The sequence below is a fragment of the Anoplophora glabripennis genome, unplaced genomic scaffold, assembly GCF_000390285.2.
Source record: "Anoplophora glabripennis isolate ALB-LARVAE unplaced genomic scaffold, Agla_2.0 scaffold429, whole genome shotgun sequence".
Taxonomy (NCBI): domain Eukaryota; kingdom Metazoa; phylum Arthropoda; class Insecta; order Coleoptera; family Cerambycidae; genus Anoplophora; species Anoplophora glabripennis.
Window position 1 is genome coordinate 48,674 of NW_019416876.1, and position 13,388 is coordinate 62,061.

General features: G+C 34.5%; 1 protein-coding gene across 2 annotated transcripts; it reads left to right on the forward strand.

Moving 5' to 3' along the window:
* The first annotated feature begins 1,619 nt into the window (after window positions 1-1,619).
* LOC108908152 lies at window positions 1,620-12,795 on the forward strand. Of its 2 annotated transcripts, XM_018712086.2 has the most exons (4): window positions 1,641-1,695; window positions 1,748-1,780; window positions 7,016-7,057; window positions 11,273-12,795. In XM_018712086.2, the coding sequence occupies exons 3-4, from the start codon at window positions 7,021-7,023 to the stop codon at window positions 12,616-12,618; spliced, it is 1,383 nt and encodes a 460-aa protein (XP_018567602.1). In that variant the 5' UTR covers window positions 1,641-1,695; window positions 1,748-1,780; window positions 7,016-7,020; the 3' UTR covers window positions 12,619-12,795. The 2 variants fall into 2 exon arrangements, with proteins under 2 accessions (XP_018567601.1, XP_018567602.1); XM_018712085.2 differs by having other exon boundaries at window positions 1,620-1,780.
* The last annotated feature ends 593 nt before the right edge of the window (window positions 12,796-13,388 follow it).

Genomic DNA, 13,388 nt, shown 5'->3' on the forward strand with positions numbered 1-13,388 from the left:
TTGCTTCCGCCATCTTATATAATAATATAAAAATTTGTTATACTTAACAGTTTTAAATATAATTTTTAGTTCAAATAAATAATTAACATAGAACTTTCGGCTTTTTTATGTGCAATATTCTTATAAAGTTGAAAATGTTTACTCCAATAACGTTTTATGATAATGTTGTATTTTTACTTTACTTAGCTCAAGTTTCATCAATTTTAATAAAATAATTTACGCAAATATTATATTCTTCAAAAACATTGACATTCTATATATCGAAACTAAACCATTTAGAATAACAGTTCTTCGGAAGATTTCTTCTTAAAATGGAAGAAATCACTTGAAATTTTTTTATGTATTTAGGTTACACCCGTGCGTTTATTCCATAAAAAAGAACTTGGAATTTTAGAGTGTTAAATGTGAGTAGGTAAATGATAATAGTCGAGGCAATGACTTTTTTCCATTAGCTTCCAAAAATTTTTTGTAAAAAATGTATCTACTTTGTATCTTATACAAACCGGAAATTGCATTGCTGCAGCCAAAAATACATTCAAAAAATGCGTTTTTTGAGACGGCTTTTGGAAGTTTCTTCTCAAAATTCACGCGGGGAAGGAGAGAAACTCGGCGCCCGGGTTTTTTTTGGGTCGCTGAATTTAAATATGGCATCGGCGAACACCCCAGACACCTGGTGCGCCGGAACTTGGACGTGGACGTCATCCCCGACAAGATCGCCAAAAACAACCCGAAAATCATTGTAGGGGCGTTTTTGGGGGCGTTTAATCCAAATTTCACGTCAAAAACGAACCCCGAACACCTAGTGCACCGGAACCTGGGCCTGAACGTCGTCTCCGAGGGTTTTCCAGACACGGTCGCTAAAGACAAACCGAAAATCGTTATGGGGGTTTTTTGGGGCGCTGAATCCAAATTTCACCCATTTGGACTCAAATTTTACAGGACCGGATCAACTTTTTCGATGGCCCCAGGCGAGAGTTACACATCAATGAATGTGTCAATTTATGAGACCAGGTGTTTGCCGATGCCATATTTGAATTCAGCGACCCAAAAAAAACCCCGGGCGTCGAGTTTCTCTCCTTCCCAGCATAAATTTTGGGAGACTCCCACGGAGGTGACGTTCATCGGCGTTCCTGAGCTTCAAGTCCGCTGTGGGTCAAATTGAACATCATAATCGTGATCAGCGACCTCGAAAACCCCCGGGAATCCGATTTGGGCCAGTTCCGACTCTTATTTACAAAGTTATTAAATCTTCCAAAAGCCGTCTCAAAAAATGCATTTTTTGCATGCATTTTTGGCTGCAACAATGCAATTTCCGGTTTGTATAAGATACAAAGTAGATACCTTTTTTACAAAAAATTTTTGGAAGCGAATGCAAAAAACCGCATTCCGATCCGTCTTAGTGCAAAAAATTCCGAACTTTTGGCCTTTTTAGTGCTTCATTCCCTCGACTATAAAGTGTTAAGATGGTATCCGCCAATCTCAACAAATATCGATATTTAATAAATATCAAGCCACTATATCAATTTTTTATGAGATAAATAAATATGTTGAAATGAAATACAAATATTAATTCATATATCAGTACTCAGCTATACAGTCACAAACCTCAGAACGGGTAAAGATAAAAGTAAACGAAGGTCTGTACAATACATATCGGTCTGGCTGGGGAAATACACAAATATGAGTCATGCATAGGTATCTATCTATAATTCATTCATTCAAGATAAGTTTAACAGTGCTGTTTTAGTGTCATTGCGCTGATCCTTCGCAGCACCTATTAGTAAGTAAAAAATATGTTAGATAGTGGTAACTTTCTAATAAACACATTTATTATTGAATAAGAACGAATAACAAATTTACAATACCTATCCAATTACATAAGTACCTACGTTTAAAGCAGGAAACTCAGTCATTATGAACGGCCGGCTCGGCAACGGACGGAACGAGACGGGACCGGACCGGACGGTCACGTACTGTAGTTAACTCATTTGTAACAGCCAGTACGTCACCGAATTGGAAAGGAAGCGAGTAAACAATGGAGAGCTCGTCGAAAGAAGAGCTAATAGTAGTAAGTAATGACAGAGTAAATGATACAGATACTAGTTTTGACTGGATATCCGTTCGTCTTGAACGAATTTTATTCCCCTCTGGAAATTCCGGCCGGACCGTTGCCTTGCTGGACTGTGCCGAACTGAGCCGAGCGTTTGTAATGGGTTGCATTTCATTGAAATACATGTAAACGAATTTTACCGGTACTGTGCCGTCCGGTCCAGTGCCGACCCGTCCGTTCAAAATATAATGAGTTTCCTGCTTAAGGATATGAGTACACAGTGTTCCAAAAAAGAATATGCCATATTGGAGAAAATTTATTTTGACTAATTTGAAATGAAAACTTTTACATGGAATTACACGAAATCAATTAAGTATTTTTACGGACATTTTTGAAAAGTCATTAATTCTAAAATTGTTTTCAAATCACTCAAACAAAATTTTGATAGAAGCATTTTCTAAGGATTTTGAATTATATAAATTGCATTTACTAACAGCTTTATCCTCAACTTTTTGTATTTTATAATTTTGTTTATATTGAATATTATTACAACATTAAGAGGATCTTTAAATTATGTCAAAATAAAAAAGGAATAGTGTTTACTTTTTTCTAATGTTTTCTTAAATATAATTTTAGAATTATTATGTAGAATGTAAATTTTGTTTTTAGATAAACGGCATTTTTTTTTATAAAGTCCGTATTATTTCAATAATTGTACACAGCCTTCATAAATGTTTACAAGCCACGTGACCGCCGAGCTTAGGCAACCCAACATTGCACGATTGCTACTAGTAACACAGGCCGACAAAATTCCAAAAAAAAAAATTCCAGAGATCAGACCCTACGCTTCCGAAGGAATTTGGCGCGCTGAATCCGAATCTGGCCTCAGAATTGATCCATCACCCTAGGTTTCCGAGATATTCTAACCTAAAAGTGCAAAAAACACGTACTTTTGCTATATTCAAGGTTATGTAACTTGGCGAAAAAAATTTTTTTCTTAAAACTGAAAACATCATTGGAAACGACTATCTTTCCCCTTCAAAACGCATTTTTTTATTTGGAAAAAGCTCTATTTTTCGCGGAGATATCGTCAATTTAAGATGACCAGTATGGCTATATTATTACATCATGGCTAACCCCATAACACTGAGCGCTGCTAGCCCTAATTGTTAGGAACGTTAACCCCAAGCCCTATAACCCCACAACACTAAGCGGAGCGAGCCCTCATCGTCAGGAAGGTTAACTTCAAGCCCTATAACCCAATAACACTAAGCGCTGCGAGCCCTAATCGTCAGGAAGGTTAACCCCAAGCCCTATATGTCTGGAAGGTTAATCCCAAGCCCTATAACCCCACAACACTAAGCGCTGTGAGCCCTAATCGTCAGGAAGGTTAACTTCAAGCCCTATTACCCAATAACACTAAGCGCTGCGAGCCCTCTAAGGCTCGTAGCGCTTAGTGATATTGTGTTATAGCCATGGTTTAATAAGGAAGCTATACTGATCATCTTTAATCGACGATATCTCCGCGAAAAATAAAGCTTTTTACAAATAAAAAAATGCGTTTTGAAGGGGAAAGATAGTAGTTTCCAATGATATTTTCAGTTTTGAGAAAAAAAATTTTTTCGCCAAGTTACATAACCTTGAAAATAGCAAAAATACGTGTCTTTGCACTTTTAGGTTAGAATATCTCGGAAACCTAGGGTGATGGATCAATTCTGAGGCCAGATTCGGATTCAGCGCGCCAAATGCCTTCGGAAACGTGGTGTCTGATCTCTGGAATTTTTTCCTTGTTGGCCTGTGAATTAATGACTCGTTTACAATTACCAATGACAAAACCGTTACATTACGCTCGAGATAATGCGATCGCGGATTGGCTGTAAAATTATATCAATCACAGCCGGTGAAACCTTGATTTTACTATTTTAATAATTTTAACTTAACGAAATTTAATGGCCAACATGAAGAAAATAAAGGTACTGTTCCAAACGTGGCTTGTAATCATTTATTCTGTTCTGTATGATCTGTTTCATGCTCTTATTCAACATTTTTAATATTTCCAGTACCGATTACTTTTTAAAACCAATAAACTGACAATGGTTTTCTAAAGTTCGTTTTACGTACATGTGGTTGATAGTGAATCAGTGGTATATTACAATACCTATTGTTTCTGTAATCGTGACCATTGGCACGCCAACGATACCTTTAAAATTATCCAACAGTATTCCGTTTTTTTCTCACAATTTAAATATAGAGAGTGAAGAAACAAAGTTACTGATAATAACAGCTGTCAAAATCGGTCCGCTAGGCATTGGCACCGTCGCCGTCGGTCAACTACGCGAGCTGCCGAGCTGTCGGTTTAGTCGCCGATTTCCCTGTAATCGAACGATTTCTTTTACTATTTTGGTTGTCTCTTGATGCAAAATTGTGTGTAATTATGTCGAGCATAGTTGGTGCTAAAAAACAGCAAGCAATTCATATTATACTAACTAAAAAAAAAACAAATTTACCGGGAAGTAGCTATAAAATTATTAACATAAAAACTATTCAGGTGGAAAACAAGACGGAGATATATTTTTTGGAATAGAAAAGAATTTTGTGAAAGTAAAGGAAAATAGTGAGTTCTAAGAATATCTATTTAAGCTGCTCCCTTCGTTTAAATGTTTGATTTTTTATTTATTGTTTTTCTATAAAATTAATAAAAAAGCACGGAGTAATAAATTATGTACTCAGATCAGCATTGCAGCTTTATCAGTAGTAAATTTGTCCAACAAAGCGGCACTCAACACATGTTATTTCAACTGCGTGTGGTCATAGGGAAAGTTAAATAACGAACAATATTTTCTTTTACTAAAAAAATATAAACAATAATGTAATTCAGTATATACATACTTGTATATGTATAAAAACGTTTAAAATAAACATTAATAAACGTAAAGTAATAAGTATTAAACAGTGCACAACACACGTTTAAAAAAATTGATAAAACCAGAAGACTCAATTTATGTTGTATTTAATCTTTATACCTACTTACTTGATATAGTAAATAATAAAACATTTCATTCCCACTGGAATAAATACAACACCGAGTGGAAATTACCAACCAGCTTGGAAATAGATTATTTAATAATGCAAATATTACATCAGTAAATGTCGAACGGTCGTTCTATTCAGATTAAGATATTTTATCACCACCGCGAATAAGTTTCACTGAAACATAATGATGCGATCTATAACGGATCCCATCCAGATTGTGGAACCGATGGCAACGACGCCTAAAACAATTTACGTGTTTCACAATGATACAATGACATACAATGACATAAATCTTATCATCATTCTTCACTTTATTTTGTGTTGATGAACCGCACGCCCTTGGTGCACGGCCAATTATGACAACTCTATTGATAATTAATATTTTAAGGATATAAATAAATAAGGTAACTTTTATAAACCCTTAAAAGTCTCTAAAAAGAAGAAAGAATCATGAAAACTTTTTCGTTCATTTTCATTGTTTCCTTGCGGCACACTTTTTTGAATTCCAATAAATTTTTATTTTACTAAATTTGAAAAACACTTAAAACGTCTGTATCTCGAAAACGGTTTAGTTTATCGATGTGTAACTAGTTCACCTTTTTTATTTAGAATTGACCGTAGTTCAATAATTTGTAATTAAAAAATTCAAAATTGTAAAATACAAATAGTTAGACAGATTTTTACATTGATAGGACAGTATAACTAGCGCCCTCTAAACGTGACCCCAACACTGTTTGCATATTCGTATTTGCTTCCTCAAAAAACGTAAAACTACAAATTTTCAAAACAATCGGTATATACATACTTAAAATATAGATAAAAAAGGAAAATATTTTTTCAACTTTAACACCCTGTAGAAGGAAAAGGAGCAACAATTGATTAAGGCATGTTTGGCTCAATCACTATATTTTGACGTTAACAATCTGCCATTAAGCTGTGTACCATTATTAATGACTCACCCTGTATAATATTTTGGTTCAATTTTACAGTAGGGATTACTAGTACTACCAACACTAGCAAAAAAATATAAGTTTAAAATGCATGAGGTGGCTGGGGGCATGATTTAATACTTTTTAGAAATTTATGCAGAGCATGGGTCATACTGCTTCCTTCGCATCGCAGTAGTGTTCGAATGTTCATAATACATTTCAATAAGAATCATTTTAACGCTACAAAAATATAGAATGTTAAAATTTTCCAAAACCTTTCTTTTTTTTCTAATATAGAATGTTAAATTATTCATTAATATCGATAACATCATTAACATCGATAAGAATAATTTCAATATAAACTGTTTTATTAATAACCTTTTAAAATGTTTATTATTATTATTATGTATGTTTTTTATTATTACAATATTCATTATTGTATTTGGCTTGTAATATCCATTATATTTTCACTTTTTAATAATTTCAGTTCAAGTGATATCTGTTTTATATGTAACTTTTTAAAATGTTTTATATTATTATTATGTATGTTTTTTATTTTTGTTTCTCTGTTGGGCAAATAAATTAAATTATTATTATTATAAGAAATTTTGTCTACACAATACATAATAAAGCCCTACTTAAAATGAAAAAATCCAAGTCTCATCTAAATCCAGTAAGTAGGTACTGGGTATGCTGTTTATACTTTCCTCAGAATTGTGGTATGCCGCTGAAAAAAAATCTGCATTTTAAATTCTGCCTTGAAAATTACATCCCTTGTCTCAATACATTTTTCGATACGTTTTTCCACGTATCCTCTTACTATTTTAAAAATACCCATTTTCCTGAACTCCCGGTAAGTTAAAATCGAAGTGTTTTCGAACATATCTTTATATGATAAATATATTATTAAATTTAAGCGAGGAAAACGCGCTTCAATTTTTGTCACGTTAAATTATTACACCCTCTATGTATATTGATTGCTACAATATTTCTGTCATTTCAGGTACCATGACTGAATCACTATCTACCTCTAACCATGTACCAGGTAATATTTGTATATCTTAATGGGTTATTTTTTTCTATTTTATTATTACCTTCAAAACATTATACAGGGTGGCCAAATGAAAGCGAAATAGAGCCATTTTTAGGAACTGCGTCAAGATTGTAGAAAAACACTCAGACACGTCGATTTTAGATTAAAGGGGAATATTCGTCGCTGGTATTTTTGACTCCGCCTCTTTCACCCCCAAGCGAGGGTAAGCATCACCCCAAAATATTTAAATGGCATTGGGGGTTGAGTAATATTTCTTTTAAAACCTCTTACAATTCTCTTTACAACAGACTTTAAATTTTATAATTACGCCCAATACTTTGTAAAAAATTTACATTTTAAAATTTAAATTATGTTTAGTTGCTTACTTACTGCTTACTTAGTTGATTAAATGTTCAAACTGATGACCGCCCGCTTCCATACAAGAATAAAGATTTTGGTCTAAACGTTCGCGCTCATTCCGAAGCATTTCCGGAGTGATCCGACGGCATTCGCCGACGATTCTTTGACGCAAATCTTCCAGCGACGCTGGCTGTGTTTTATAGATTTTACTTTTTAGGTATCCCCACAAAAAGAAATCAAGGGGCGATAAATCCGGTGATCGTGGAGGCCACTCAATGCTGCCTCTTCTCCCAATCCAATTCAGTAGAAAACGCTGGTCCAAATACTGACGGACAATTAACGCATAATGCGGAGGAGCACAGTCCTGTTGAAAAATCAAATGATCTTCATCATACTCTGGAACATTTTCGATAATATCAGTCAAGGCAGGGTCAATAGCCTCTTCCAGTAATTGCAAATACATTTGGTCAGTCAAATTATCAGATAGAAAAAAATGATCTACCAGCCGGTCACCGAAAATTCCAGCCCATACATTTAATTTTTCCGGTTGCTGTGTATGCACCTCGAGAAATACTCTTGGGTTTGAATCGGACCAATAGCGGCGATTGTGGCGATTTACCGTCCCGATCAAGAAAAAACTGTACTCATCAGAAAAACAGATGTTAAAAAGGAACTGAGGATCGTTCCCTGCTCGCTTACTCATTATTCCGCAAAACTGCAAACGACGGTCATAATCATCCTCATGAAGTTCCTGGACTAAATGTATTTTGTATGGATGGAATTTATTCTTCTTAAAAATGGTTTGTATGCTAGTTCGATTGGTCCCAGACACAGATGCCAGCTGCCTCGTACTTAATGTAGGATCAATATGAACTTGTCCCAAAACTGCAACTTCACTAGCTTCATTAACTATAGGTTTTTCAATTTCTCGTTTTTTATTGGATACGTTCTCTGTCTATTAGACTACTAACTCTAGAACATACTTCCTCCCAACATGTCGATCTTGATGTTGTTCATTAAATAGCCGAGCTGTTCTATTCGTTCATTTATTGTTCATAAAGTAAAGTGAAATTATATCTTATTATATCCTTTCCGCAATGGAATAAACCATAGTGTTTAATTTTCAAAAACACAATTAAATAAACCAACCAACGCTTCCAAATAATAACAGAAAATAATTTGGAATCCACTAATTTTACGTTCATTGTATGTGTGTAATAGCATTCATTTATGTTTTTTACAATTGTGTTTTTTTACGAAAGTGATAACCAATTGCCAAAAACCAGTGTAACGCAAGAGATACTAAGTTTATACCATTGGCGTACTTAACTCGAATGACTGACATTTTTACCATTACTAGTTGTTTGTGATGCTTACCCTTGCTTGGGAGTGAAAGTGGCGGAGTTAGAAATACCAGCAAAGAATGTCCCCCTTTAATCTAAATTCGACGGGACTGAGCTTTTTTCTACAATCTTGACGCAGTTCCTGAAAATCTCTCTGTTTCGTTTTCATTTGGCCACCCTGTATGTTATTTTACTAATATGGATATACAGGAAGTTTGGAAAAAGATATCATCCAGGGAGCAGGTATAATATTAAAAAAAAAAAAGATTTTTGTAATTTTGTCATTTACAAATAACAGCGTAACATCATTTTCTGAGGTTTTTTTTACAACGGTATCTTTGTCCAAAACATTGTATAGATATGGAGTGTTTCTAGACTTATTTCATAATCATTATGACGTAATATCTTAATTTTTATAGACAAAATGAACCGAAGGTACTAGTTCTCGAAAGATTTATTTTATATTTATTCGACTATGCGATAAGTCGTTTAGATTGGTTACATTGTTTAGATTGTGTTAGATTGATGAAACGAAATTCAAAATTGTAATTGCACTGGTTTCTTTAAAGGTGTATTTCTTGCTAATAAACGATTGCTCCTAATTTCGTTTATCATTAAGTTGAAAATAACTTTTAAACAAATTATTTTATGCATTTACAAATTTAAATGCAATTCTGTTGAAAACGGTTGGCTTTAGAGATATTAGCAAGGTATACCTTTTTTAAGCAGAAAAGTTGGATGAAAAGATTTTTCCAGCCCAAAGTGAAATACACCGTGGCACAAAAATGGTTTGGCAGTTTAAATGCGTCCTAATGGTCGCTTGTGGCGCCCTCTAGAAATTTCTCATCTCAAAAAACCACCGGATACGTAAGGACCCCGCACAAACCTTATGGAAATGGATCCCCGGTGGATCTCTCTCAAATTTTGGGAATGAACTCTTCAGAGCATCTTGATCAAAAGTTCACATGGGAACAAAACCGGGAAACCGCTCCCAACCCCCCAAAACTACCTCCAAATGTCAGGGACTCATTATACCACCAAAAAAGTATCAGACCCACACATGCAATGTATGGTTTCCGGTGTATTTTTGAGCGCTGGACACGAATCTGTCATCATTTTTGCTCTAGCACGTATCAGTCCTCAGCAAATCGCTGAAGAAGCTTCAGAGAAATAAAAAAACATTGTGGCCTGTGATTCACATGCGACATGTGGTTTCCGGTGTATTTTTGCACGCTGAGCATGATTCTGAAGTCAAATGTGCTTCAATTACCTTAAGATTTCAACTAATCGCTGAAAGTAAGAAAGAACACCATGGTTCTTCAGTGGTGTGTACATATCGCATGTGAATTACAGAACACAATGTTCTTTCTTCTGTTTTTGAAGCTTCTTTAGTTATTAGTTAAAGACTTAAGGTAATTAAAGCACATTTGACCTCAGAATCTTGCTCAGCGTGCAAAAATCGACCAGAAAACTTCTTTCTTCAGTGTTCTGAAGCTTCTTCAGCGATTTGCTGAAGACTGATACGTACTAGAGCAAAAATTATGACGTATTCGTGTCCAGCGCTCAAAAATACACCGGAAACCATATATTGCATGTGTGTGTACTGATACTTTTTTGGTGGTGTGTTATAATGAGTCCCTGATCTTTGGGGGTGATTTTGGGGTGTTGGGAGCTGTTTCCGGGTTCTGTGCCCATGAGAACTTTTGATCAGGATGCCCTGAAGAGTTCATGCCCAAAATTTGAGAGAGATTTACCGGGGATCCATTTCCATAAGGTTTGTGCGGGGTCCTTTCACGAAATTAGCTCGAAGTAGTGGAAATATATTAAAAAAGTGTTATTTATTTTTTTTAACTCTGACACCATTATTGTCAATTTATGAACTACACTGTAATAAAAAAGTATGGGCAAATTCCTCCATGGTGACCTGTTGCCATGGAATGTTCAAGTATTTATGTAATATTAAATAAATCCTGTAAAATGTACAGTGATTATACTCGTACATGAATTTTACTTAAACATTCCATGGCAACAGGTTACCATGGAAAGTTCGAGGAATTTTACCATACTTTTTATTACAGTGTAAGGCAAGTTTAGTTAAATCGACTTATTTTGAGCCGTATTATATGGTGGAGCGTTGTATAAACCCTTTAGAGCACCCTGTATATTCTACTGGCACTTTTACACATGCACATGCCACATGGTACAATGTTTGTATAAATGCATAAATAAATTCATTTATTCGCCAATGATAATGTGTTTTATTTTATCCATTATTACTACTTTAATTTTCAACGTGTCAGATGTTGGCTTTGTGGAAAATTCTGTAAATATTAAATCTGTACAAATTATATCCCGAAAATGACTTGTTTTTCTTAGAAATTAAAGTTTTTTGGTTCAAAATAATTCAGGAAAAACAACTCCTTATGTTATGACGTAAATTTAGAAAACACCCCATATTACTATTTCGTGATTATACACAACACTTTAACGTTAGCACTAATATACTAATAATCTGTTCTTGCAGATGATGAATTCGATTTGGAATTTAACGATACTGTAAACATAACAACGACATTAGAGAGACTTAAAGAGTTCTCCTACTACCTCGTGGAAAATGTGGAATTAAACCTGAATCTATGTCTCAGACTTCTAGAAGAAAGGGAAGTGCCCAGCAATCCAAACAGCATTTATACAACCGCCTTCAGCAAATTACTTTCTACAGTACCTAAAGTAGGCTCTGCATTAAGCAGCGCTGTGACCAAAGGCGAAATAATAATATTCGACAAAATAGACAAGACAAACTCGAGAGCTTTAGCCGATTTGGTTTATTATTTCAGTGACCATGAGGAAGAAATCCGAAATATACTAATCGAATCATCTGTTGATATATTCTTCAGTTTCGAACATCAGTTTACCATGCTAAGCTGTAACGGAGGACCTAAAAGAGCAATGCAGAAACTCGCCAAAGACGCTTCTGACAGAATATTCAACTACTTCCTGGAAACTGAGCAGAACAAAAGTGCCACACGGACAGAAATAACGAAAGGAGTGCTATTTGGAGACTCAAAAAGAAACAAAGCTGGTTTGAAACAAGGGAAAACAGTTGTGAAAGACGACACGAAATGGAAAACTTGTAAACTATACCGAAAAACAGGAATTGTGATTGTTGAAGAACAAACTTTTTTTAAAAACAGCAACTGTAAGACGGAGAAATACGGACATAGACGATTACTACCTTGGGAAAATCCAGAAGACATTAAAGGGACTTGGGAATCAGAGACGGGTTTCCAGGTACCAAATTACATGCTGACTGTTAAAGAAGATATTTTAAAGACTGTGAGGGACTACATAATGACTAAAAATCCATTCGAAAATGCAAAACTGGAAAGAGAGAATTATAATAATGAAGCTACGGAAGATCGTAACCTGAAACACAAAGAAGTACTAGCAACTTTTCGAGAACACTTCAGAGAATTATTAGAAGAACTGGAACAACAATATAAAATTATAGCTCACAACCATTGTGAAAGTAAACATTTAGTGGTAGAGATTTCAAAGAACCAAGGGGAAGAGGGGGTTTTCCACCAGGAAATCAGTACGAAGCTTGAAGAAATAAAAAAAGATATAAATGATACTAAGGTTCTAATAGAGCGCAGTGAAACTATGCGCTCAAGGGCTTCTGTTGTTCAAGTTGAATCGAGTGACTCTATGTTGACAGTCGAGGAAGTCAAGGAAATAGTTAAAGAAGAAACCAGTAGGGATTTACAAACACAAATAGTTGAGCTAGTGAAAAAAAAACTAGCAAGAAACGATCCCGGTCCAAAAATAAAAAGGGAAATTAATAGGAGTTTAAAAAAATTAAAATGGTAGAAAAAAATTAACCCAGTATTCATAAAACGCATTTTGGTTATTTGATAACGAGACGAATTAGAAACTGTCAGTCAATTAATTAGTAATTGCAAACCTAGTTTAAATAATATCCACAGTGTAAGATTGGTTAAAAAACATTAATAGTTTTTTTTTTAATATACTATGTTACTACCTACACTAGCAATTTAATGCTTACTCCACAATTATTATGTCCAAGTAGCTTCCCAGAATTACCACCAATGAGATTTTAATTATATTGGTTTGGATTTCTTCCGATTTGCGTTAATTATAGAAAATATAAGTTACTTAAATATTTGTTTGTCCACATCTCACTTACATTAAAACAGTTTTGTGATGTGGACATGTATTTAAACAATTCGACCCAACTCAGCTGTGACTATCTGGTCATTATTGACCGCACATAATCCCAGATAAACTGCGGCCAATTTCAATTAACTCAAATCCCGACAACGTAGAATGTAACTAACGTTACCAATAATGCAATTATCGGCTATTGACGAAATCTTTAGTGAAATCATAAATGTGCAACCCTAATACGGTTATATTCACCAAACATAGCCACAAGTTCAGGTTCGCTAAGTTGAAGACTCGTATGTTAAAATATTGTATTTTAAGTTTAATTCTGTGCCCATTTAGTGCTAATTTGTTTTGTACAATTTTGAGATATTTTGAACACTAAAATGGGTCAACAACTTAACGTTGCGTCGCATACATAAAAATTTAAAAATTTTAATTGCGGTTTAAACATT